Consider the following 27,537-nt stretch of genomic DNA (forward strand, 5'->3'; position numbering starts at 1 on the left):
CTTGTGAGGATTACAGGTTTGACTAGACGGAGATCAAAAGTCTCAAATCACATGTTTTCAGGTAAAAACATCTTCATTTCAATCTGGGATAAGTAACAAAGCTAGTTCTTCCTGATCCTTGTCCTACCACATTGTCTTCCACCTTGTTACAATGGTAGGAATGCCTGCTGCTTCAATCTTCATCCTCTCAGATGGTAAGGGCAAATGGACAATAGTTTTGCAGGGTTAGTGGAGCTGTAGGGAGTTGCCATTAGAGAGAACATTTCCTGTGGATCAGCTAGTCCATGGCAACAAAAACTAAAGTAGGGCCATTAACTTGTTTCACTTCTGTTTAATCGCTATTAAATAGAAGCTAAATAGCAGTAACTTGTTCACAGGACAGCATACAGTTATGATTTATGAGTCAGCTGATCATAATAAGCCTTACCTCCCATCACGTTTAGAGCTCAACTTCAGGTAGAAGATGGTAAAGTTCTCAGGTTGTTGCCTGCATGTAAAAGTTCTAACACTTTATAGCAATGCAAATTGGCTTTGGTATCTGATGTGGGCACCTGCTTACTAGAAATGAACTGTCCACAGTCAGTTTACACAGACTGTATATAGCTGACTTAGCATCTAGGCTGGTGATTTGCTAATTCTTCTACATATTGGTATATCACAAAAGGTTTATCTTGCTGCAGTTTTCTTGACTGTAGTCTAGTTTAATGTTCCCATGACTTTGTCTTGATTCAAATTTAAAACAACTTCTATTTATAGCTGGCTAAAAGAAAGTTAATGTAACTACTCTAAATTAATGTGCACTTTAAAGTGAAAGTACCACTCTACTCAGCTTCCCAGTCTGAAAGCTTATATGGGAAAGTGTGTAAAATTGTATTGAAATTGGCAGTTTGAGTGTTCCAGGATTGCAGTTGGTGACTTTTAATGAACTATAGAGATGACAGATTTTGTGGCATGGTCACTGCAGATTCAATAGTGCTCTGACCTGGGTGTAGGCAGCTTTAAAACCTGACAACATACTAACAGACTTAAAGCTTTCATAAGGTGTGCTCTAACTGTACAGAAACATTTTTATGAGGAAATTGCATCTTGAAGGTGAACCATAAATGTGACTTGTTCTTTTTACATGCATTAAAATACTGTAAAATACATGAAACTTGGGCTGCAAACACTCCAGGAAAATATCCTTTCCTCTGCTACAATTTCTGAAGAGATCATAGGAGGCTGGAAACTTTGTATAGCAAGTTGTTTGTTCTTGTTTTGCAGCAAAATTCAAAGGTACTAATCAAATTGGTATCCAGTTGAGCTAGGCCCTAAGGGGCTAGCAGCCTGTAATATGGATAAAATCATTATGACCTGACAAATGGGTTGATTTGACTAGGGTGTTTTTAAGACAGTTTGATCTAAGTGCCGTTAACAAATGATTTTGACTAAAACAGTATGTACACTTTGTGCTGCAAGTTGCTCAGTGCAGTCTCAAAGTTGTATTTGGGGTTCTGAGGAAAATCAGACTCTCAGAGGGAGAAGAAAAAACTAAGCTTGAGCACTGGGAAGAGAAGATGGAAAACTTTGAGCTTCAACCTGTGAAGCCTCATTTGGAAACAATGACTCCCTTGTCATTTCAGCACCTATTGGGCAGGCCATCCATCGTTTACTTCTGATTCAAGCTTTCCGTCCAGATCGACTGCTGGCTATGGCGCACATATTTGTGTCAACAAACCTTGGAGAGTCCTTCATGTCCATTATGGAGCAACCATTAGATCTGACGCACATTGTTGACACCGAGGTAATAATATGTATGAATGTGTGTAAAATTCCCTGTGCTATCTTGAGGACCAAAAATCTCTTCTATCAGGCTTCATCTCTGTGCTACCCTGCCTCCACTCCAGGTAGTCAATGCCCATTATTAACTTTGTCCTTGAGAGAATTCCCTATATTCACATTGATTGTCCTGGGGGGGGGTTTCAGTATAACAAACATGTGACAGGGTTGCCAGCTGTCCACAAACTTACGGACTTTTCGTAAATCCCAAGCTTAAATGTGCCTGTCTGTAAAATCCATAAGGCCTGAGCTTAATTTTAAAGTTCCTTGATATGAGACCAGAGCACGGGTAGGCAAAGTATGGCGCACAGGCCAGATCTGGCCCACCAGCTGACTGGATCTGGCCCATAGGGGGCATCTGCCAATTGATTGGATCTAGACCATGGCTGCCCCTGCAGCGCTCGGCATGGAGCCAAGCCCCACCCAGGGCAGCCAGCACCAGACTCCTGCTGACACCTACCAGCCCTGATGCAGGCCAGCAAACACAGCTTACCTGTGGGCTGCTCCTGGTGTGGCTGCAGCCACCCGGGTGCTACTTAGCTCCCCTTAACCTCCAGTGGCAGCTTCTCCTTCTGCCTGTGCTGTGCTGCTCTGGATGAGAAGAAAGCTTCAGCCAGGCGGCTCCTGCCCCAGCGCATGGGGCTTCAGCTCCTGGCTGCCTTCTACCCACTCTGCCTACTTAGAGCATGGCATTGCCTGCCCTGGGCAGAAGAGGATGGGGTTTGACCCCATGTGGAGTGCTGTAAGGGGGGTACCCACCTCCCCACACTCCCCTACAGGGCAGGGGCATGCAGGGAGTGGATCACAGCTCTGCCCTGGCCCCAGCCCTACATTATCACTGCCCTGCTATCCTGCCTGGTGGTCCTGGCCTTGCCTGCCTGTCCCGTTCCCAAACACCACTCTCCACCCACACGTGGCCCCATCCTCCATAAGGAGTTTTGGTGAGTTATTGCGGTAGGGGCCAGGGGGGAAAAGAGTGCTGGCCCAGTCTCTGACAATTCATCAAAACTCCTTTTGTGGCCCCCAGACCCAAATAACTGCCCACCCCTGGACTAAAGGCAAGTTTTGCGCAGACAGAGCAGAGCAGTACCATCTAGTGTCTGAGCAGGAGCATTAGTCCAATATGGAGGTCTTTCAGGGCCTTGTGGCTCAAGCTCCCTTCCCTCTTGCCCTCAACCCTAGACTGCTGGTGCTGCTGTTGTATCTAGCCCTACCTGTAATACTGCTTGCCTTGCAGATAGGGAGCCAGTAGTCTGCCAGGACAGCAGGAGCAGGGCAAGAGCAGGAGAGGCTAGGGGGCAGCACTGTGCAGTCAGGGATATTAATTTTGGGCTGAGTAGAAGACCCCAGGATGGGAGCAGCAGGGTGTAAAAACCATTGTTCTGGTTAGGCAGGGTTGCCAAACCAAGAACATTTTTATTGACAATCTGCACACACAGAATCAAAGAAAATTAGGGCTGGAAGAAACCTTAGGAGGTCATCTAGTCCAAGCTCCTGCTCAAAGTAGAACCATCCCCAACTAGATCATCCCAGCCAAGGCTCTTCCTAGCTGGTTCTTAAAAACCTCCAAGAACAAAAATTCCACAGACTCTGGGTAGCCTGTTCCAGTGCTTTACTACTCTCCTTGTGAGAGTGTTTTGTCCACGTCCTTTCTGTATTGGGGGGCAGGGCAAAACTGGACACTACTCCAGATGTGGCCTCACCATTACAGAATAGAGGGGAAGAATCACTTCCTTTGACTCACTGGCAATGCTTCTTCCTACTAATGCAGCCAGTATGCTATTAGCATTCTAGGCAGCAAGGGCACAGTGTTGGCTTATATTCAGTTTATTGTCCACTGTAACCCCCAGGTCCTTTTCTGCAGAGTTACTGCTCAGCCAGTTGGTCCCCAGCCTGTACTGGTGCATGGGATTGTTCTGTCTTAAATGCAGGATTTTGCACTTGTCCATATTTGAACCTCAAGAGATTTCTTTTGGTCGAGTCCTCCAATTTGTTGAGATCTCTGTGCTCTTTTACACATGCTCTGGGGGTGGCGGGGCAGCACTTAAATTAGAGCAGCTCTGAGAGCCACTCTAAAGTACTGCAGCATCTTGTGTATCAGCATCCCTGCGCTTCAAAATTGAGATGGGGGTGTTTGAACTAAAACTCATTGAATGAGCTTTAGTTCAAGTGCCCCCGCCACCATTTTGAAGCATGAGGATGCTGGAAGACTTAATTAATTGAGTCTGCTGGAACACACTAATTAGAGCGCATTGGGGCAGCCTCTGAATTCTAGTCCTATCCTACAGCATATCTACTATTCCTCCCCACCCCCACCAGCTTGGTGTCATCTGCAAACTTGCTGAGGGTGCACTCCATCCCATCTTCTAGGTTGTTGATGAAGATATTGAACAAAATTGACCCCTGGGACACTCCACTTGAAAGTGGCTGCATTGATTACTGCCTTTAAAGCCTGACAATCTAGCCAGTTTTCTGTCTACCTTACAGTCCATTCATGCAACCTGCACTTCCTTAGCTTGCTTGCAATAATGTTGTTTGAGACCATATCAAAAGACTTGCTAAATTCAAGGTATATCATATCCATGCTGACTGTTCCTAATCACCTTTTGTAAGTGCTTAGAAATGGATTCCTTGGACCTGGCTCCATGACTTTGTTAACAACCTTTTTACTATGTTTGGTGTTAAACCCCCGAATTAGAACCTAACCCTTGCCAGGGTCTGGCACAAGGGTTACATTGACTTTGTGTAAACAGTGTTGGTAGGAAGAGCGGGCTGTGGGGTAAATTGGCAGATTGCCAGTCAAAAGTTGTCTAGGGTTGGTAATTTTATAACAAGGGCTCCTGAAGTTAGACTTTTGCAGTAGTTCTTAGTGTAACAGTTCTTAGTATATAATAGTAAAGTAAGGGGAGAGGGACTTCTTGCTACAACAGACGTAAGTGTTGATCCCTCTAAGTAATCATAAATCTTTTATATTCATTTCCTGGTTTGTAGTTGAAACCTAACACTCCTGTGCTAATGTGCTCTGTACCTGGGTATGATGCTAGTGGCCATGTTGAAGATCTTGCAGCTGAACAGAACACACAGATTACCTCTATTGCCATTGGTAAGAAGAATATACTAAGGTTTTTTCTTCATTTTAAACATCATGAAAAGATAACTGAATTTCCATGACTTGAGCCTTAACCTTGTGTTTACAGGTTCTGCTGAAGGGTTTAATCAGGCAGATAAGGCAATAAACACAGCAGTGAAATCTGGCAGGTAAGTTCTCTCTTCCTGTTACTTTTACATGTAACTAATGTTCTGCCATAAACTCACTGTTCTGTTTTGAATTTCTTGCAGATGGGTAATGCTAAAAAATGTTCATCTGGCTCCTGGTTGGCTGATGCAACTGGAGAAGAAACTGCATTCTCTACAACCTCATGCTTGCTTCAGACTCTTCCTTACAATGGAAATAAATCCCAAGGTAAAGTTATTCCATGTGACTGACCTCTGAAGTAGTTATCATACAGATGTAAGAGTAAGCTCAGAAATTGGACTTCCTGTGGAGTTAATTAAGGTTGGGAGAGTGTTGCCTTAAAGTACATGTCTAGGAACAGGACCAGCTAAACTCCAGCCTACCATGCTTCCAACAATAGCAATAGCAAAGTTACGAAAAGTGGGAGTTCTTCCATCTGCTGCAGACAGATGCTTCCTTCCTAATGCATCTTTCCCTCCATTTCTCTTCCCAGTGAAATGTAAAAATTATACTTGATAGTTGTATGCCCTCACATAGCTAACCCTGCGATTACTCTGGTCCTTCCCACTTCGTTTCAGTATCTCATTACAATCGAGCAGATACTGTCTTGCACTCAAGGATTTTCAGTGTAGTACCTTGCATAAAACACTAACTTTATTTTTAAAAAAAAAAAAAAGGTTGAAGTTGAGGGGTGCTGAGGCAGCATTCTTCAGGGCATGATTTGAGGATTGTCTCTTCTGTTAATCTAGGTGCCAGTGAACTTGCTGCGTGCTGGCCGAATCTTTGTGCTTGAACCACCTCCTGGTGTGAAGGCAAACATGCTGAGAACCTTTAGTAGTATTCCTGTTTCTAGGATGTGCAAGGTAAGCCTGTGGCTTAATCATGTGGAAACCTAAAACTTTAACAAACTGTTTAGAAAGGTAAATGCTTCAAGTTAGGGTGAACCAATTGAAACATAGTGGCTTATTGCTTTTGGGAGGCTTTCATTTAGCCAATTTTAAAACATTCAGTTTAAAGAGATGCAACTCTACCTTTCTCTGGCATACCTTCAAGTCTGGGGTTGCTGTATGTGCTAGATCTTGGTCATTTGTATTAGCACTGCTGTCAGCTAAGGCTTTTTTGAGCATCTTCTAATTACTGTCCTGGTGTGGTAAAAAAATGCATTATTTTACCCTTTCCTAGTCTCCAAATGAACGTGCTCGTCTGTACTTCCTCCTTGCTTGGTTCCATGCCATAATTCAAGAACGTTTGCGCTATGCTCCACTGGGCTGGTCCAAGAAATATGAATTTGGAGAATCTGATCTGAGATCTGCTTGCGACACTGTAGATACGTGGCTGGATGACACAGCAAAGGCAAGTGGATTTGTTTGACTTTTGTTCATTTAAAGAAATAAAGGCGTCACTTCTGGTTGGTTGAAGATTATAATTTAATGAAGTGCAACATACTCTGTGGTACTGGGTAGTTGAACTGAATAGTTAAAGCACAGTCTTAGATAATAAACTTGATCTTTACTAAAATTGTCCCTAAACTTTTATTTAAGGGGATCTTCCCCTTCTAATTTTAAATTTTGCTTTCTTTATTCTTAGGGCCGCCAGAACATTTCACCTGATAAGATCCCATGGTCCGCCCTGAAGACACTGATGGCACAGTCCATTTATGGAGGTCGCATTGATAATGAATTTGATCAGCGTCTGCTAAACACTTTCCTAGAGCGTTTGTTTACCACTCTGAGCTTTGATAGTGAATTCAAACTGGCTTCCAAGGTAGATGGACATAAGGATATTCAAATGCCAGATGGAATCAGGTAGTTATGAATGAGAAAATCAACTAGCTTGCAGTCCATTAGATTTTTACTGATATTTTTGTCCCCACCCTACCCCACTTATTGCTTGATCATAGATAACATACTTGGATTTCTACTTAATGCTTAAACATTGACTTACAGACGTGAAGAATTTGTCCAGTGGGTTGAGATGCTGCCAGATACACAGACGCCATCCTGGCTGGGCTTACCAAACAATGCAGAGAGAGTTCTTCTCACCACACAGGGTAAAAGTTGTTTATACTTTTATATAACAATCTGTTTACATGGGATGTAGTAAACATTACAACTGTCCAATACAAAGTAAATGAAAAGCAAGCATCCTTCTGAGGTGTTCAGAGTTGCTGTTTCTCAGCTGTATTGTCCGTTCTGTTTGATTCTCTCTCTCTGCTACCCATAATCCTCTTCTCTACCCTAAAACCTCTTAGACAGGTGTCCTGAGATTTGTTTCCCCTTTTTTGGCTAATATCACTTGATACTTTTGGTGCAGGCATAGATATGATCAGTAAAATGCTGAAAATGCAGATGCTAGAGGATGAAGATGACTTGGCTTATGCAGAAACTGAAAAGAAGACCAGAACAGATTCCACCTCAGATGGACGTCCAGCCTGGATGAGAACACTGCATACTACAGCCTCCAACTGGCTTCATCTTATCCCACAAACTCTTAACCACCTCAAGCGAACTGTGGAGAACATCAAGGTGACAATTAAGTTGTCAAATGTATATTGAGCAAAAGTTCAGAAATACCCCTTTGTCTGTGGGTGGGAGTTACTTTTCCATAATTCTATAAGCCTACATATTCTACCCTTCAGGAAAGTATCTGTGTAAATCCCCTTTTAAATAGTATAGCAGACGTTGAAAGGTCTATGGCTTCTGAAAATGAATTCTTAATGGCACAGCAATGCTATCATTTTTACTAGTTAGGCACCTCTTCGAATATTGAGCAAGGGCTGCTTGAAGTACAGCGTGCACTCTTTGTATTACCGCTGTGTACACTGACTGTAAAGGAGTAGTAATACTGGGATAATGGGTTTTTGCTAACTGGGAATGTAGACTGACAATGGCCAAAGGAGCCCTAAAGTCTTAAGGCATTTCTTGATTTTAAATTGTAAAAGCCTCATTCCAGTCGGTCCATGTCCATTTTGCCTTGACAACTATCAGATCTCCAGTGGCCTATGGGCTCTCTGCACTTTAAGACAAAACAGGCCCTGCCCTGCAGCATGCACCTTGCACTCTACTTCTAACAACTCTAGTTGTCAGTGTTCCTGTTTTGCCAATCATCTTTGGACCAGCTGGAAGAAGAAAAACTCATAGAGAAAACAAAATAAACATGGGAAGTAAGGTGAAATCTATCAGTTGGACAAACCAATAAGGCATTAATTAATCTTGGATTTGTAGTGCCTTCTTCCCCTTTAGCGCTGCAAAGTTGAGTTTGCTTAGAAGTTCTTGAATCTCCCTTTCCTGTAAACTGAACTTGAACCTTTTTGAACTAGGATCCCTTGTTCAGATTCTTTGAGAGAGAAGTGAAAATGGGAGCCAAGCTGCTTCAAGATGTCCGTCAGGATCTTGCAGATGTGGTTCAAGTGTGTGAAGGCAAGAAGAAACAGACCAACTACTTGCGTACACTTATAAATGAACTAGTGAAAGGTATGTTCAAACTAGCATCTCTATAATGTGCTGTTAGACTAATTGACCTCCCCATCTGGTTTCCAGTGTGCTCTGCTTTTTGCTAAAAAATGGGAATTAAATTAAGCAAAAACTGAAATTTCCTGCTTCACTCTCTCAAATTGGGAGCAAGTAAAACATTTCTTGTGAAACATGTGGTGGAGCTGAGTTTTTTTTTTTTTTTGACAGCACTGACGCAACTGGTATTCAAGAAAAGAGGCTTTTTCTAGGAGTTTATACCAATATTTTGAGCTTTGGTGTTTATAACTGGTAGTTAACTTGAGTTTAGTTTAAGCTCATTTGAAGGAAGGTTACCAGAGGAATGCTAGAAACTTTCCTAGGCAGACAGGGTTCCTTGGGTGAATTTGATATCTTTTTATTAAACCATAAATAAAAGATATCAAATTCACCCAAGGAACCTTGTCTGCCTATGTCCTTAGACCAACACAGCTACAACCTAAACCCCAGAAACTTGCCTAGTCATTTTTGACCTCTCACTTCAGTCTTGGACCAGTTGTTCCCTCTTTAGCAAAACGTGTCATCTGCTTGTGAAGATACAGACTGCAAACCAATACACAGTTCGTAAATGAAATCAGACTAATTACCTTATACAGTAACTTAAACTAGGTGTCTTCCATCCTTACAAAAGCCTTCAAATCATAATATTTAACTGAAATCTGATATAGATGTGCTTTGAATTGGCCAACTGTAAATGTTACTAACTAGCTTTTTGTGTACACTGGACAGCACCTCCAAGTGTTGACCCATGTAATCTTCAAGAACTAGTTTGAAAAAAGAGCATCTCATGAAGTTACAAGTACTTTATAGTGGTAACCATAGGTTCCAGTTTCAATCAAGGAACCATTGTTTTTGATACTAAAGAGACTGTCTTGGTGCAAAACAAAGCTACAGTTCTACCAGTGAAGGGCTAAAAATTTGGGAAGAGGATGTAACCCAAACTTAAAACCACACAAACTCTTTACTTTGTACTCATCTTTTATAGGTATTTTGCCTCATAGCTGGTCTCACTACACTGTGCCTGCTGGCATGACTGTTATACAGTGGGTGTCTGACTTCAGTGAACGCATTAAACAGCTACAAAACATTTCCCAGGCAGCTGCTTCTGGTGGAGCAAAAGAGCTGAAGGTATTTTTTTTTTTGCTATCTTTCCCTCTACAGCTTTTTTCTGGGTTTTTTTTTGTTTTGTTTTGTTTTTTTAAGCTGGGGTTCCTGTAGCATATCTCTTGGCCTAATGTTATAAAGCACTGAAAGTTTTCTTGGATTTTTGGATAACCTTAACTTGAAATGTCTTGTCTTGTGTATAGCGTGGTGTTCCTTTTTAAGCTGCCAGTTTCAAAATCAATCTGTAGATAATGTGCCCACCAACTGCCTCATGGTTAGATGGGTAGCGTTGGCACTTTGGAATTAACAAAAATCTTATGAATCATGTATTTACTTAGTAGAACTGCCTCCCTCATACAAATGAAAACTTCTGAGGTAACTTTCTTAATTGTGTATACTAAAAAAGCATCCCCCAGTCACAAATACTGAATGTGCCTAAAAGCTGTTGGCTAATGCATGTAAACTAAATCACTAAAACATACCTCTTTATTTGAATAGAACATCCATGTGTGCCTGGGTGGCTTGTTTGTACCTGAGGCTTATATTACTGCTACAAGACAATATGTGGCTCAAGCAAACAGTTGGTCCCTTGAAGAACTTTGCCTAGAGGTCAATGTTACAACTACCCAAAATGCAGTCCTGGATGCTTGCAGTTTTGGAGTTACAGGTAAATCCATGTCACCTTGAAAAGGGGGTACTCTTGGCCCCAATGAATCGCATCAAATGCATAACACTAAAGTGGGGGGGGGGGGGGTTAAGCCTTTAAAAAAAATCCAAATAATATTGGAAGCTAAAAGATTACGTGGGGCTTTGCACTACATATGTTCATCATTTAATGAAGAAAGCTTTGCTGTGCTGGTATGTAGTGCTAAAATTCCCTTATTTCTTAGGGTGTTTTAATCATGGAAAACTTAATCCTCCTGGTAAAGTGACTAAGCACGCTTGTTAAGATTGGATCTAAATATCAATAGCTCTGGATAAGAAGGCAGCTACTACATCTCAAATGGCTGACAGTTACCTCTGGACTCAAATGGAGTATTGAAAAAGACTTCTTTACCTTTTTTGTAGACTTCGCTTTTGAGAGCAAGCATCAATCACACTTTCAAACTTTATTCATAGGTTTGAAGCTTCAGGGAGCCACGTGCAGTAACAACAAGCTGTCACTTTCAAATGCAATTTCAACTGTATTGCCCATAACACAGCTCCGCTGGATCAAGCAAACAAATGCTGAGAAGAAGGCCAATGTGGTAAGTAATGTGGCTACAAACTTTTAAGACTTCTTCACAGTCTTTGCTCACTAGTGATTCTTCAGATACTAAATTTTTCCCTTTGAGTTAGAGAATACTTGTTCCCATTTTTAGTTTGTTTTTATAGTAGATGATCCCTTCCAGTGGGAGTTCTCAGGCAAACAAGTGCTGTGACCCAGCTTTTCTTTATGGCTAGATGGAGGACAGCCTAAAATATTTGTTGGCAGGACAGCAAACTGATCTTAAAAATCACTGCTTCTCACAGATGTTCATGTTGACCCAGCTGGTTTCATAGTTAGTAGGGTCAGAAGGTACCTGAGCAGATCAACAAATCAGACCCCCTGCCATGGGCAGGAAAGAGTGCTGGGGTCAAGTGACCCCGGCTAGGTGATTATCTAGCCTCCTTTTGAAGACCCCTCAGGGTAGGAGCGAGCACCACTTCCCTTGGAAGTTGGTTCCAGATCCTAGCAGCTCTGACTGAAGTAGTGCCTCCTGATGTCTAATCTGAACCTAATCTCAATTAATTTGTGGCCGTTATTCCTACTTACTCCTGGTAGTGCTTGGGGAAACAGGGGCTCTCCCATTCCCTGCTGGTCCCCCCTGGTAAGTTTGTATAGATGGCCACCAGATCCCCTCTCAGCCTTCTCTTGCGGAGGCTGAACAGGTTCAGATCTTGCTGAAGTTTAGTTTCTCTTTGACACGCTGTGTTGGAATACTTAGTCTTACACACTGTTCAAGGTCAGGAATTTTGTAGGTCTTCCCTCAGCTCTGCTTTTAATCTTCATTTCAAACTATTTCTCTCTCAGGTTACGCTACCAGTTTATCTCAACTTCACTCGTGCTGATCTCATCTTCACTGTTGACTTTGAAATAGCCACCAAAGAAGACCCTCGTAGCTTCTATGAACGTGGTGTTGCAGTCCTCTGCACTGAGTAAAGATGATAATTTTGTAACTGGTAAATAGTAAAAGTTACTGTCTTAAGTGTGCTTCACTCGAGATTGGTTAGATTATCAGATGGATATGTGTAAAGTTGATTTGCTTAGAACCGTGTGTATTGGGAAAGTGATGCAACTTTGATGGTTTGAAGGACAGATGACTGTTTTTAGGTGGTTCTACTTACGTGGTAATCGATGAATTATATTATGTGAAATAAAGTCTGTAGCATGACTGATTACTCATTTATTTCTAACAGCTCTGCTTTTGCTGCCTTGCTGTAGGGCATGACCTTCATGCTTCCAATTTTCAGGTGATTGAGTAGGTTAATTCCACTACTGAGAGAACAATTTTACCATTTGTGGAACTTATTTGAAAAGTTGAAGCAGTGCAACTCAAATTTATGAAACAGCACATTTTGTGGAGCAAATTTAAGAAAGCTTGCTCAAGTTCAAAGGAAAGGAGAAGAACAGTAGTCTTTAAATTAGTGGAGCAAAGAACTGCATATATGGAACATATGAGATGACACAGAACAGATACAAACCACCTTTCATTTTTTAAAGCCAATTCTATATATAGAACAAGACTTCATCACCATTCCCCTCGTGTCTGTGTTGGTATTTATTTTTGTTTGTTTTGTTTTCTTTCCATTTAATACTAAATTGTCTATCAAGTTAACTTATTTCAGTCTACTGAATGCAGGATCTCTCTAAATATCACATAAAGGAACCAACATTGCCAGTGTAGATATTAGTTTCTCAATCTTGCTACATAAATTACCTTGATCTGTCTTATTGTATACACCAGGACAATGATTTTTAGTCTTAATTAAATTAATATTAATGTTTATATTTTGGCACTTCAATCTGCCCAACTACCTGTTTTACAGTATTCACTGGCACTTTTTTTTTTTTTAAATACTGGCTCTTAAGCTATGTTTACTGGCTGGCTGCTCCTACCTTGACAGGTGTTTTTTTGTTCCAGACATTTATGAGTAACTTATGCACTGCCCTAACTGGTACACATGATCCTCATGGACAAATGCTGGGGAAGCCGTCTTCAGCTCATTTCTGGCAAGAGGCTGTTTCACAATATTACTTTTGAATGCCATGTGAATTCTTCATGCCATATAGCTTGCTACAGACTTCCAAATACCAGGCTCATTTCATGAAGATATTTGGACTGTAGGACTGCTCCTTTTGGTGTGCTGAAATGGAACATTATTTTTTTTTCTGTGGCAGGTGATAACTCGTGTGGCTCAGATGAATCTGTATACTTGGCATTTTGGGAATATCTAAACTGGCTGTTAGCAGCCTTAAGGCTGGCCAAATTTGACCCGGTTCAGGTCAGAGATGGAAGGGTGCTAAAACCAGACATTGCTCTTTTGTCACCATGGTGGCATAGGGAAAGCAGCTGCTGCTGAAGCCCCATGTCTGCAGACCATAGGTTGCTGACCCCTGCTTTAAACTAGACATAGAGAAACATAAAGCTTTGAGCTAATTAATGTAGTTGTATCAATTCAGTGAGGAGTTGTGTTTTATAGTGACACAGAGGTGTGCAAGAGTATCCTGCACACTGAGGAAAACACTCAGTGGTGCCCAAACTTCCAGGTGAATGGTGTGGGGACAGTCTGGGGGTACAACTTCGCATATCTGATCCAATCTGTAGGGCTCTCCCACAGATCCAGAAATTTAGTAGCATTAGTCCCCTGTTGCCACCATTCCCCTGCCACCAAATTCCTGGACCTTTTAGAAGCCCCTTACACTAACTGTACTTGTTTGTATTTGAATTTGGTGTTGAGATGCATGGCAAATACTAGTCATCCAGTCAGACTTTGCTGTGTCCCATTGGAAGTGCCCTATTCCAGTGGGGGCCAACCTTTTTGGCAGATATGCTACAAATTGGCCACCCCTTCTGTAGTCAGTTTTACAAATATAAAGCTGAAATTACTATTTTTCCTCTGAGCAATTCTTCCACAGTAGTAGGTGTCAAAACAACATCTGTATTATAAACCCATTTTGTCTAAATTTCTGATCCACTACTCAACTCTGAAGCACTGCCTCCATTGTAAATGCTGCAAGGATGTCTTAATGATGGACCAAATGACACTGTGGGATCTCTTCTAATATCCATGCTTATACTTGGCATAAGACATTCCAACGTAAACATTTTTTCTCCCATTGTAACTGCACTAAAAATACCTTTTTAAGTCTTCAAAAGGGGGAAATATTCCACTATCACTTCTCTACACACACAAATGAGAACTCATCATTTTATTGCTCTGACAAGTGACCCAAATGTCAGTAGAAAAGAACAGACCCATCAGTGAACACGGTCTGGAGTCTGTCCTTGTGTCTCCAGTGGTCCTTACTATCCAGTGCTGCTCCAGTGTAAAACCAGTCCTACCAGGTTCCTTGTCATGTTTTCAAGGAAAGCTCTTCATCTTTTCCTCTAGGAAGCACACTTTGATTCTTGATACTTGTGTGACTACTTCCAGTGTTGCAGACTTGCTGATAGCATCAAACTGTCTTGTGTAAAGACAGAGAAAGAGGAAAGGCTTCAAGAAACTAAACTTATAGATGGCTTCTACTGTACCAGTGGACAAACTAGTCCTAAGGAACTGAAAAATGCTATCCCAAGTCTCAATATGGCTGAATACAGATCGGGTCTAAATAAGTTTTAGTTGTATACTTGGGTGAACTATGCAGTAACTTTATAGATTCTGTAACTGCATGAGGTGTTTGTGTCAACTCTTCAGCAATCCTCATTTCCTGCTGTGATCCTGTATACCAGCTGTTTACAGACTAATTGGTATTGGCACCGAGACCAGATTTGTTTCACTAACCCCTTCAGTAAAGAAGGTTCTGCAGTGGGGAGAAATTTTTTTTAAAAAGCAATTAGCAGGAACAGGGGTCTGGCTTTCTAGAAATGGACAAAGGCTTTTTTAACCAGGGGTTGTTCCATACATGGACTCCAGTAGCACTTTTTCCTGTGGTGAATATATTATACCTTGTACCACTGACAACTGGACCTTTCAGCCTGCTGAAGTTTAAATATAGTATGTGATGGTATTCATACAGAAAACTTAATGATGTGTGCTGATGTCCTCTTACAGTATGAATTAACAAGTGTCAAATTTCTGGATGGGGACTGTAGGTCATGACAGACTTCAGAACGTTCTTTGTGCATGTGTGCACTTTCTCCTTTTCTTTAACTTTTATTTTTAATTGGATTCACTAGTCAGTAACAAATGTAACACTTCTAAGATGCATCTAGTCCTCTAAGGCATGCATGAAGCAAGGTACCTTGTCTTCCGTTCATGGTACTCCCTTCTCTTTGACTCAGAGGAAATGAAGACACTTGTCTGCTTGGGGGTGTGCATGTGCAGGGCATACGACCCAGGGCACAGCATTCCCAACCATTGTGGAGCTCTTTGGTGTGATACTTTTAAAAGTATATACTTATCTTCATTTTAAGATGGGAGGAAAGTTAAGGTCACTTGAAGAATCACCCAGATGTGCTCTGGGGAGGAACATGGGGACTTTAGTTCTTCCATAAGCTCTTCATCCTGTTAATATAACACAAAAGGGTTTAAATTCAGTCATTCTGGCTGCTTGTGGATGTTAAAATCAAAACAGCTTTGACTAGCTGGGGGGAAAAAATAAATTTCTAGCACTTAGCATTAGTGCTGTCATTCAACATATAAAAATTCAATTACAGTTATGCTTTAATATAAACATGAACCTAGGCTTCAGCATTTGCCTTTGCTGAACCAGGTAAGCAAGAGGTAGCAAAAGAAGATCTCGTGGTTGATGCTGCAGAAGTCAGTCCGAGGGTTTTAGAATCTCTAGGCCTGGGTTTTAGGGCATTATTTGCCAATTTCTGTGTTATCCCCCCCAGTCAGACTTAGTGGTTGTTTTGTTTAAAAAAACCTACATACACACAACAGATGAACTTTACTGCTTTTGATAAATTAAAAGTGTGCTTATGTACTGGGAGGGCAAGTTTTAGACATGGAAACAAAAGCAAAGTTCAGAGTCCTCTGCCTGGCATCGATAAGAAATATCTTCTACCCTATAACTTCAAAGTCTTTATGCTAATGCCAAAAATCCAAACACGTGAAGTAGCTGACTTAATCATACTGGCACTGACTATAGTAGTTCCAAGAGATCCATAAATGAATTGGTTGTCCTTTTTGCTTATCTGATGGGCTGCCCCACACACTGAAGAACTTTGTTGTAAGGGGATTAGATTATCTAGCTCCAAGGATAGTATTCTATTACGGGTAAAGCAGAAGAAGGTCAGCAGCCCTAGAAAACTAGAATTGATGCCTTTTTTCTTAGCCAGCAGCTATGTAGCAAAGAGAAAAATCAGTTTGTCCAATAAAAAAAAAAAAAAAACTCAAACTGTTACCTGTTAATGTGTTATTATATGACTCATGCAGCAAGTAATTTACTCTTGAACATCACTTAAAAAGGCTTTTTCCATAGCACTCAGTATTTTATTAGTGCCCCCCCCCCCCCCAAAAAAAGTGGGGGGTATAAAACTTAGAGCTCACAGGGCTTGGGCCTATCACCTACATCTGGGGCATGGAGCTGTATTTAACCATAGCCTAGAAGGAGCCCCATGGGCTAGATGTGGCTCAGGGTAAGTTTAAACACCCTGCTTTACAGGATGTGAGTTTTTGCTGAAATCTGCAAGTAAATAGTCAAGAGGAGAACAAAGTAACAGGATGCAGTGATCACACTGCAAATGGAGAAGATGGAGATATGAAATAAAAGACAAGACTTAAGTAAGTAATTCTGCACTCGTTTATTATACATCCTTAACTGTTTGTTTAAACAAAAACAGTAATTTGAACAGGGTGCACTATAGTTGAGGTGCAGCTGCCACAGGGTATAGGCCAAACCAGATTAGCTTTAACCTACAGTAACTCAAATATCAATTTAGAGTGTAGAGGCAGCAGCATGTGTTGAGCTTTGCGTTAACTGCCCAAGTATTGCCCAGCTTCTTGGATGTGTCAGTATCCATGGTTAGCTCAGGTATTTCCACACAGTGCAGCTAAAGGGGTGACTGCACTTTTTGCTCTTCCACCACAGCATACTCCTAGTCCTATTAAAACTGAGTTAGTTCACTGTAGCTTAAACTTGAAGAGAGAAAGTGTTTTGGTGATTTCCAGATCATAGTTAGTCTATCTGGTACCTTAGGTTAGGTCATACGCAGTTTCTTTCTTCTTAGTTTTTCACTGCTGCCCTCTAATATTGGAAGCCCTTGCTTTCTCTTGATTGCCTGTTCGCACACTGTATGGACTCTATCAGATGCCACTAGTATGGTTTGTGGTGTCATGGTGACTGGGCTTTTTACAAGACCAGCATATGTTGAAGGATCAGGCCTTGTGAGTAATGAATGGTCAGGCAACAGGAATGTTGAAGCAATTGCTCCAGTGGTTCTGAATTGTTCAGTTGATCCTACAACTCGTACTGGAAGATCCTTCTCTTTCCCAAGAGTTTCCACTGATGTTTTACAGTCGTTTTCTGTTTCCATGTAAACATCACTGTGGGTTTCTTTTATTAGACCACCCCAATTTGAAGATGTATGGAGGGATACATTATCTTCCGAAGGGTCGACACCTTTCAAAGCCATCACCTCTGGTATATGGTAGGCTACAGCTCTGCTGAAGTTAACAGCATTAAGAGAATTCAAGCTACAGTCTGAATGACTTGACGCATCTTCTGAATCACCATCATAAGGATCTAAAAACTGAAAGCAGTCAAAGTAGCTCAAAGGAATGCAGATGCTATAGTACTAGTATTTTTTGCATTTATCTTCACAGAAATGCCATGTACAGTTTATCAGCAATCTATTTCTCCCCCATAGAGAATTACTAAGGTCACTAAGGAAATGTAATTTGTAGAAGCATTTTGACTCAATGCACACTTTTATGTATTCCATATTTTAGGGAAATTAAAATACAACTACCTTATAACAAAGTATCAGAAGTACACAACCCTACCTGGAGTTTTGTACCCTTTGTTTTCTTGGAGAATCCTTTAGGAAGTAAGCCAGGCAGATCCTATTTAAAAAAAGCATTTCCATCAAAAATGTAAACTTAAAGATCTCCTCATTCAAGTAATTGGCAATTGTCTTTGAGAACTCATAGGGGAAGTCCCAAAGAAAAGTTAATGCATGTTTACAAAAGAGCAGGACCCAAGGAATGATAAAACAGCCTGACAGATTCTGGAGCTAGTCTAGAAAAACAGGAGGAATATAAAAGTCTTCCCACATGTAAAAAAAACTTTTAATATAAAGAACATTAAGCATTTGTTCTCTCTAGAGGGGGAAGGCCAAGATGACAAGTGCTTTATGCAGCGAAGATAATTTACATTGCTTTGTCAGGGATTAAAGGGGGAGTCCTAACTGTAAGGGTAATAATATTCACCTGCACCTCTACCAACATCACCTGCTTACAGTGTCCCTTTATGGTCTACATTGGACAGACAAAAGAATGAAGGGACAGCTATCTGACATCAAGCCCAAAAATGCAAAAGCCTGTGGCAAAACATTAACTTTCCTGGACATTTCATTGCTGGCTTCAGTAGCTGTTCTGAAACCATGGATTTTTAAAAGCTGACTCCAATGTCAAGCTGCAGAACGAGAAGCCAGCCGCAGACTGGACAGTGTTAAGTATGGTCTAAACAGGGACTACAGATTCTTATACCATTACCTGGATTGGCTGTTGTGACCCTTTTTTATCCCTAAGGGTTTATTACTCATTTGCCTCTCCCCTCCTTCCCCAGTCTTTTGTATTCAAATCATTCTATTTGATAGACTGCTCCATGCATGTCCTTTCACAACATCTGATGAAGTGAGCTTGGGCTTATGAAAGGTTATGCATCTCAGAAGTATTTATCCTAAAGGTAATATCTCCACGCTGGTTTCAGTAACAATATTGATTACCATAACGAGACTGTGGGATCTGCCTCCTTGGAAATTTTGAAAAACAGTCAGTAGATAACTGTTGGACTAGATGATACTAAGGCCTTTTCCATCCCTACATGGCTATGATAGTTACAGAAATGTTTAAAAAGAGCTGTGTGTGGAGGCTAAAGGCTGCAAGTGTTAGTCAGAATCAATACATTCCAGAAGATACTTTAATTCTAATAGTTGAAGCAAGAGCCTACAGAAACAACTGAGGTGCATTATTTTTCCAGCAGAGTTAATGGTGACTACCTGGGAGTGAGCTCATATTGTACTTTTTATTTATTTGTCTCTCTTACAGAATAGATTTGGGAAAAGGATGAACAAGTTTACTTGGGGTAAAACACCTGGCTACAAAAAAAAATTCTGTTTTTTTTTTCTTTTTTCCTCTCTGCTAAGTCTGTTCATTTTAGCAATAACTGCAGCTGTCACTCTGAGAAGCTTACTGCAGCTGAGTTAGTGTCAGAACTTGAAATGATAGGATTAACCATCTCAATGTTGATATGAAAGTTGCAGCTCTCCCTCTTACATACTTAATATGGATTTGTCCAGTTCAGATCTAGATAGGCCCTTATACAAGTACCACTGTTTTTCCAAAGAAAAGTGCAATTATTTGCTCATGGTGTCTACAATACTCTGTGCCCCTGTAAGCAACTCCTACTATACAAGCAAGAATTCTATTCCAAAACTAGGCCTACAGATTGCATGCAGCTGGTCTCTCTGTCCTTAAGCTAACAGTACAAGTCACTTCTACAGAGAAGGCTCCCCTTGGGGAAGAGCCTCAAAAATTCCTATCAAAGCCTACTTCCATCTACAAATCTTATTTTGGTGTGGGTCATCTTGAGCATTTCATACAAAAATAATGGGGAAACTCAGGAGCATCCAAAGCACTGTAGGCTCCAGCAAAGGCATTGAAATCTGCCTCAGCCCCCCTCACCACTGATAGGTGGTGGGTTCCCCCTGCAAAGAAGCAGGCTTGTTTACATGACTGCATTGAAAAAGAGATTTTTGCATCTTCTGCTTTCAGGGACAAGATAGGCAATGATCTGATGGTCTGATTTTTCAGTCCTCTGTTACAGTCCTGCTGAAAAACTAATGGAAAAGCTCCAGTAAAAAAAAAACAAAACAAAAAAGGCTTGTCTAGACATAGCAGGGCAACAATTACTGGGGTGGATTTTGTACTGATGTACGTTTTCAATCCTTCCTAGCTCCGTTTCTGTATGTAGCACCCATTGCTGAGACATGGAAGCATTCTTGACTAAATCAGAGAAGTTCAAGAAAGCAGTCTCCAGCAACTGAGAAAGTCTAGGAACAGGAGGATTTGACTGGCTTGTTGGCAAAGAGTGTGCAATCAAAGCATGTATAAAGCAGGATTTATCTCCTGGAGACTAGCCTGCTGTTGGGAGCCTAGCTGCACTGGGGTTTGAGATACTAAGTGAAAAGATAATCACATCCTCCGAGACAACCCAGTTCAGCTGTAAAATTTGTGCTCCCTTCACCTGCCCAAGCAGTATGCACTACCGGTACCCCAGCCCCACCTCACTGCATCAGCCTGCTCACAGCCCAGCCCCAGCAGGAGGATGCTCTGAAGAAAAGTCTGGTGGATGCAGAAGCAGCCTTGATTCTCTCTTTAGAGCCAACAGGCAGGGATGGAGACTTCGAGTGGTATTTAACAGCTGGAGATCCCCACTGCTGCTGTTTGGCAGTGACTGGTTCAGAGAGGACACCCTCAGCTTCCCCCAGATCACAAACAAGGAGGGTGGTTACCTCAGAATTGGTCTCAGATTCTGACTCCGTACTGGACTCCACGGTGCAATTTTGCTTTAGGGGTGGTGGGGAGCAAATATACAGTTATTTGTAACAATGAAATAACAGGGTGCCTTTGGATATAACTATAGCTTTGACCAATTCTCTAATACAGCTTCAGAAGTTTGCTGATGCAGCTTCTTTCTAAATTCCTATAACTCAAGACTAACCTGTATTATAACACTCACATATTGAGGGGAAAAGCATCTTTCTGATAGCCCAAGGCCAAGAAAAAAATGTTTTAATTAAGGGAAGGAAGTGGATCAGAAAGGTGCTTGTAATAGAAACAGCACCATCAGTCTCCTTAATGGCTACAGTTATTTCAGTTTCATCCAGACTTGCATGACATATCAGTGGTTGTTATGGAAATGTAGCCACAGATAAATACTAATAGCTAAAGCTAGGTCTCTTTTAACAGCTATTTTCCCCACTTTCCAAAAGAGAGAACATACAGAAGCCAGCTCCACTCACTGGCATTACAAAAGAAAATGATTTCTTATGTCACAAATGAAGAGGCAGATGCAGATTCCTCCTTTCTAAGTGAATATATTTGAGTTAATTTACCAAAAAAATAAAATTGGCCACACGTTTTTCAAGCTGAATTTGCTAACTCAGCTAGTCAGTCTACTAGGCTAGCAAAGGGGTTTAACCCACATTAAACGAGATGTGGGTAAGAAAGTGAGATGATTAAAAAGAAATGTTACCATGTATGTGTGTGCTAGTCTCTCAATGTAGTCCGAACATTTATCAGACTGCTTTGAATCATGGGTATTTACTACAGAAAACAAAGTGATATTAGAAAAACAATTTGACAGACAATAGTCAACACAGGAACACTTTTAATACTAGCAACATGTTTCTCTATCATATTTACTGTATTTAGATTCAGAGTTTTAACAGATTGCCTTCCACATCTGAAGAGCTAGGAACATGCATTTTTCATACCATCACGTCCTACCAGGAGGGTGACAATTTCATACTAATTCTCTCGGTTGCAAGAATTAGCCCATCATTTTGTGCACTGCATACTTTAAGCATTGCAAGTGCTCTGAACCTTCCAGGAAAATATACTTACTCAAAAGGCTAAGGTAGGCAAGATGCATTCCCCTTCTCAGGAGGACTTTTCAATCAGGCTTAAATAAATACTTGTTTAAAATCAGTTGTAGGGTTGTGTGTACATATAGAAATGTAAAAGCAAAGTTTGAAAAAGCAAATTCAAATTTACTATCTTCCACTTGGTAATCAATGTTTACAGGGTGCAAGCAGGAAATATTGAGGTATGGTATCTTATTTACATACAATACACACAACTGCAGTAAACTGATTGCTTTGAACAAATGCCCTCTAACAAACTGTGAATAAATTGCTCAGCTGTGTTCTTTCCATAGTACTGGAGATTTGCCTTCAAAGGGAAGGGCTACAATAGTAGTTACCTCTTCCCACTGCTCTTTAAAGCTCTGCTTTTCAGGAGCACCCTTCCATCCCCTCCCCCTGCTCGTACCTGCCATGGACTGGCCACCCTGGCATTGCTTCCTTCTCTGCTGCCTTTTCTCTACAAAGGCCATTCTGCTCCCAGCCAGCCTCAAGCTACTCTGCCTTTATAGACCTGACTCCCTCACAGCCCCGTTCCCTACTGCGTACACCTGTGATTCCCTCTCCCCATCACAGTTAGGTTTCCAAACACAGAGCCAGATGGTGCCTCAACCAAAATTCCTGTTCTAAACAGAACTGAAGCAAGGGAAAAAAGGCAATAGTAACTTCTGAGAGCCTGTTCTGTGCATGTGCACATGAAGACTGCACTCGCCACATTTAAAAGCAGCAGCTGAAGACAACAAGCACTTGGGAAGGGGATGGGCACAGACAATAAAAGGTATCCGAGTTCCATAGCCTTGTGCATCACACTTCCAGACCGTAATGTTTTTATACAAAAGTAAGACAGTATTGCAGGAGATCTGCACTTACCCGATAGCCAAAGGGACATCACTGCTCTACTTGGAGGTGATTCTTCTTTAGTACTGTTGTCACCCTCATCACCTTCAGGCCAATAAAGACTAAATCCCAGCTTCCCTCCTGCACTGCGGGTAGATTGCTAGGCCCTCTCCCCCTTTCTAAAGTTGTGTCTTACAGAAACAGCTGTCAGCATCCTCACACAGAAAGTGGAAGGTTGATACAAAATGGCTCCTCAGCATCCCTGCTAAACCCTGCAGTTTTCTGCGGGTGCTGCAGAGGCTTCATTTTCTAGGAACTGCAAGTTTTTTGCACTAGCACAAGGAAAAGAGATTGTTTGGGGGTTGATTTTGCTACTGTTTTTGATCACTTTGCATGGGAACAAAGATTCATTTCCTACAGAGCCTGTGTACCTCAGTGTAGGATGAAGATACAAGTCTCTCCACATCTATTTCAGCTCCTATCTTTCCCACAGAAAAGAGCCCAGCAGCACCATTTTACCATCATTCTCTGTCCCTTTTAAACATGGAACCTTAGTTCATCGTTCCTTCCCTCTTCCTGAGCTTGCACAGTTGTTCCCCTCCTTAATACCAGAGTCCTGTTTGCACACTGAACAAGAAGAGGCTTCACCCTAAATACATTATATTTTAATTAATTGAAAAACCAAGGCAAGTGAAGTCTCCACAGCAGCTGAAACCAGTAACTTGCTCCACGATTTAAGTGGCTGCAGCTGCTGACAGCTCAGCCCCAGAAACAAATGGGAGCTTCAGAGTAAATGACTGCCATCATATTGTGGCTGTATATACAGCAGCAGTATCTGCTGCCCAGCCTGGTCACACTTCACCTTCCTGCTTTTTTCTCCACTGATCTGCAGTTTCTCTTTCCTCTTACTGCCTTTGGTTTTTTTTTAATCTTCCACATCAATCTCCCTTTTCCATCAGCTTCATCTCTTTTCCCTCTGCTGTCAGATAGGAAGGGACTGGAATAATAGATTTTTCTCACCTGTAGGCTCTGTGACTGCTTTTATGACTGAATGGAGAACCAGTCTACACATAACGAAGTTGAAGCTGCCAGCTGGCAGGCTGTATAACTGAATTTGGCCCAAAGCTGAGAGGTGGGGGTCTAGGGAGTGTTTAGACATGCAGCTGATGTTAATGAGCTTGTAATTATGGTAAGTAACATTTTTTTTCCAGCCATCTTTCAGATGGGCAGCTTGAAGTGAAAATATGTTTCTGTCTTTACTCCAGCTGGGTACCACATCTAAAATGGGCAACTGACCTATTTCTGATGTCAGTAATTGGGTGACTGGGTCCCAGTGCTTAAGTGTTCAAATTGCTGATCCAAGAGTTATGGATGCTGAACTAGGAGGTATGTTTGAGACCAGGTAGAAGCATCATGGGACAGGGTTTGGTTCTGTTTGCATCACCAGTAGATACTAGACACAGGGAAGACCCTCTGCTGCTTCCTTCACAGTTGGAAACAAGGTCTTCCTCAGTGGTCCCATTGACCACAACAAAAAATTCCAAAAACACAGGCATAAGGTGTGATTACAAGACAAGTCTCTTGACCACACTCACATGCACCTCGGTGCCACACTGTGAGCAGGACAGAGGGATGGAAGGAATGCAGAGGTACAAAAATGATCACTTGAGAAGCTGAACAGAAGTTCATTTCAGTCATAAAAATGAAACGGCCACCTCCTGCTGGCTTTCCTCTCTGTATGGAGCAGCATTTGCATCTGCCAGGCTCAGTTGGCCCTGAACTCCTTTACAGCTGGGATTCACAATCCAGCAGTTTATCCAGTAAAGAACCCCAGGCACCCTCAACAGCTGAGTCCTCTTCCCATATTCTCACTAGGCCCCATCTTCTTACTTGCTGAAGTGGTCTGCTAGTGGGAAGCCACAATGAACAACTCCTTCGTGGTCTAGTTTGAACCTATTTTTCCCAGAGCAGATTCTCTTTGAATAAATCATGCATGTGCCACCATGCTCTGCTGAAAAACAAACCCTGCAAGAAGAAACATGGGCACTTCCTAACATACACCAATTATTTGAGCTGTCTGTCTCCTGAAATGCAGGGGTCTGGGAATGCAGCTATAGAAAGCTGACTTTATCTGTGATATCACATCTTGAAGCTCTAGGAATTCTGGCTGGCATAGCTGACTCAGAGTTGTGACTGACCCTAGATTTTATATTCTTTGGAGAGAACCATGTCCTCCTGTGTCTGTACCAGGGAGACGATAGCTCTGATTTAAGTCTTTGAGAGTGGAGCAGGATGGAGCCTTGATTTACTCTGTTACTGTCTTGATTATTTTCTCATAGCCAATTCAAGTTTTATTGCAGGGGTATCTGGAGTCATGGTACTGAATAAGAGCTACATACAGCACTATCCTCTGGTGGGGTGGGTCTTTAAGTCATCCTGTTCCATCCAACATTTTCTACCCTAAAACATTCCCTGAGGTGCAGTATGACCTCAGGCTCCTGCACAGCTCATCAACCATTGCGAGGAGGGGCGTGCTTAGCCAGTGTGTGCGGCCAAGCAGAAGTGATCAGATAAGAATTGTACCTGGAGAAGATCCTCCAGGAAGGTGGGTGATGTGCTCTACTGCACAGAACCAGATCAAGCTCGTGTCCCTTTAAATTCCAGATCTCAAGCACTACAGACTTTTTCTAGCCACAGTCCTCCAGGTAAAATGCAGTGTATTTTAAACAAGTCTAAAAAGGTCTAGTAACTCCAGCCATTCCTACAGCTCTTTTCTGTTGTTCCCCTTAGGCCAATTCAATCCTGTCTGTTGGACAATTAACTAATTTTTTACAGCTGTTATCCTGTTCTGACCACACACAGCTGTGCTTCCTTAGCTAGGAAGGGTAACCTTTTCCCCACCAGTCTCCAGACAGAACATATATAAACTTTGTTTCATGGCCACCCCCAGACATGGAGACTAGAGCTGACAGTGTGTTAGAGGGATTAGCAATGGCATGCTCCTCAGTCCCATGGAGAGGAGCACAAATACCTGAGTCCATCTATGGACAATCCACTGAATAATATTGCTAAAGACATTCTTAAAAGCTAAATACCATGATTGCTTGTGCAGTTTAGGTATTAGGAATAACTTGCCCACCTGCCATGCACACAGACAGCACCTTTTCAAAGTTGTAAAATGGGTCTATATTGCAATGAGTATTTTCACTGCCTTTGCATATGCACAATTCAAATAACTTAGTTCTCTGAATCCACACAAAGGCTCAAACCAGTACAAGTGCTGTGGGGTGAAGGTAGGTTCATCACTGGGACAGCTAAACTTTTGGTGCATCCCCGAGAGGTAAAGGGTAAGTGTTAATCAAGGATTTAAGAGCTCAGCTTTTAAACATCTGGTACCAGTGGTGAAGTCCAAGTCCCTAACGGACACTAGGCTATAGGCTATTTTGAATGGGGGCACACTCTCTCCCCTGTGGAAACTGTCATTTTGTAAAAAGATTACAAAAATAATTGGGCCAGACAGTGAGAGAGAGACGGTCATATCCTAGCAGTTAAGGCACTTACCTAAAAGGTGAGAGTCCTGGGTTCAGGTCCCTGCCTCTGCAGTTGGGAACACAGGACTGGCCTCACAGCTCATCACATCCAGTCTCCTACATTCACAAGCGATCTTAACCAAAGGAACCCGCATAATCACCACTCCAAACCCCCACCCATGTATCTGCATGACACAATACTCAAACCACCAAGAGGACCTTATTACAAGTCAGAGACAGAAGTAGAGGAAACAGCAGTGCCCAGGCCCTGCCACTTCAGTGACAGTTAAGTAGTTTGTTAATACATACCCAGGAAGTACGAAGGAAAGGACATGAGGAAAGCAATAATCCCCCCAGTCTGTGCCAATCTGATGTAGGAGGTAAAAATCCTTCTTTGCCCCTAAATTTGGCAATCACTATGAACTTGAGTGGCAACCTCTGGGTATTGTAATCAGCAGCAGGAGAATCAGTGCTCAATAGTGCTTTTGCTTGGTTAATGTCCCAAAGTTCAAAGAGAGGTAATAAATCCCTCTGGAGCTAATAGCAATCATGTGAGGGGAGGGAGAATCCCCTCCTATTTGCTACAGGCAGCCCCTGGAAGCCCAGGATTACCAGACACCTGCTAGAGGCCTTTGACTGCTGCATCTGACATACAGAAACTGTCCTGCAGCAAGAACCAGAATCCGGGGCTGCCGCCCCCACCCCTGCCCCCGGGGGAGTAGCCCGAGCTGCCAGGGCCGGCCTGGCCTCTTGTGTGTCCCAGGTCTTTAACTCTTCCCTGCGCAGCTCCCCACTTCAACAGAAGGAATGGGGAGGGTCCCCCTTCTACCACCGGTATAGCCAACAGCCTTGTGCTTAGAGCACTGTGCATGGAGGGAGGTGTGGGTTGGAGTTTCCTCAGACAAAAGAGAATTCAATCCGGGTCTCCCATTTCCTAGCGAGTGCTCCAACCGCTAGGCTGTTACATATGGGGGGGTGCCACCATCTGTGTTTTTTAAAAGGAAGAAGTGGCTGCACCTTCCTTGGGCTGGTGCCTGATCCTGTCAGCGTGGGGTAGGCGTTTGAGAGTCTGCCGGACCAAGCCCCTGAGGAGACCTAGGCAAAGAAACACACGTCTGAATCCCGGTCAGACAGAGGCACAAGCAGACAATGAGCTGCAGAAAGAGGCAGGTTTGGATGTCACACAGGCACAGCTGAGGGCACCTGGGAACTTCAGGGCTTGTCATGGCAGCCACAGCAGCGTGTCCTGACCAGCTCGCTCCTGAGCACCCCTGTGCCCATGGACCTGGGAGCAGGTGCCTGAGGCTGCGTGGGGCCATCGCTAGCAGCTGCTCTCAAGCATGCCCGAGGATCAAGTCTTGACACAGCCACAGAGGGATGTGGGTGGGCTGGGACAGACCCCTGCCCTGGGCAGACAAGCCCTTCTTACCTTCCCTCACAACATGCTT

At 42.3% G+C, this 27,537-nt stretch overlaps 2 protein-coding genes across 6 annotated transcripts in view; one reads left to right on the forward strand and one right to left on the reverse strand.

Moving 5' to 3' along the window:
* The window catches only part of DYNC1H1 (dynein cytoplasmic 1 heavy chain 1), a 65,610-nt gene extending 53,530 nt beyond the window's left edge, over positions 1-12,080 (forward strand). The window contains exons 65-78 of the mRNA XM_006270410.4: positions 1,623-1,783; positions 4,810-4,921; positions 5,016-5,076; positions 5,158-5,281; positions 5,803-5,916; positions 6,236-6,406; positions 6,641-6,858; positions 7,000-7,103; positions 7,367-7,578; positions 8,373-8,526; positions 9,548-9,690; positions 10,165-10,333; positions 10,786-10,913; positions 11,720-12,080. Of these exons, the coding sequence (XP_006270472.2) occupies positions 1,623-1,783; positions 4,810-4,921; positions 5,016-5,076; positions 5,158-5,281; positions 5,803-5,916; positions 6,236-6,406; positions 6,641-6,858; positions 7,000-7,103; positions 7,367-7,578; positions 8,373-8,526; positions 9,548-9,690; positions 10,165-10,333; positions 10,786-10,913; positions 11,720-11,848 (2,000 nt within the window). The 3' untranslated portion in view covers positions 11,849-12,080. The remainder of the gene's footprint in view (positions 1-1,622; positions 1,784-4,809; positions 4,922-5,015; positions 5,077-5,157; positions 5,282-5,802; positions 5,917-6,235; positions 6,407-6,640; positions 6,859-6,999; positions 7,104-7,366; positions 7,579-8,372; positions 8,527-9,547; positions 9,691-10,164; positions 10,334-10,785; positions 10,914-11,719) is intronic.
* Positions 12,081-12,171: 91 nt separating this feature from the next.
* Positions 12,172-26,588, reverse strand: LOC132248839 (uncharacterized). 5 transcript variants are annotated; one of them, XM_059723235.1, is made up of 5 exons: positions 22,132-22,242; positions 21,335-21,405; positions 20,592-20,645; positions 17,860-17,919; positions 12,172-15,414 (listed from the first exon to the last, which is right to left on the reverse strand). In XM_059723235.1, the coding sequence occupies exons 1-5, from the start codon at positions 22,193-22,195 to the stop codon at positions 15,319-15,321; spliced, it is 345 nt and encodes a 114-aa protein (XP_059579218.1). In that variant the 5' UTR covers positions 22,196-22,242; the 3' UTR covers positions 12,172-15,318. The 5 variants fall into 5 exon arrangements, 3 of the variants coding, with proteins under 3 accessions (XP_059579218.1, XP_059579216.1, XP_059579217.1); XM_059723233.1 differs by lacking the exon at positions 12,172-15,414 and adding an exon at positions 16,360-17,606 and having other exon boundaries at positions 22,132-22,213; XR_009460293.1 differs by lacking the exons at positions 12,172-15,414; positions 20,592-20,645; positions 21,335-21,405; positions 22,132-22,242 and adding exons at positions 16,360-17,606; positions 26,121-26,206; positions 26,399-26,588.
* Between the last annotated feature and the right edge of the window lie 949 nt (positions 26,589-27,537).

This window comes from Alligator mississippiensis, chromosome 2 (assembly GCF_030867095.1).
Source record: "Alligator mississippiensis isolate rAllMis1 chromosome 2, rAllMis1, whole genome shotgun sequence".
NCBI lineage: Eukaryota > Metazoa > Chordata > Crocodylia > Alligatoridae > Alligator > Alligator mississippiensis.

Coding starts and splice junctions, on each gene's coding strand:
- LOC132248839 (XM_059723233.1), bottom strand. CDS start 22,195: ATGGCCTTTGTAGAGAAAAGGCAGCAGAGAAGGAAGCAATGCCAGGGT. Junction 20,646..21,334: donor GACTAGCACACACATACATG/GTAACATTTCTT, acceptor CCACCCCTAAAG/CAAAATTGCACCGTGGAGTC. Junction 17,920..20,591: donor AATCTGAGACCAATTCTGAG/GTAACCACCCTC, acceptor TTTTTTAAATAG/GATCTGCCTGGCTTACTTCC.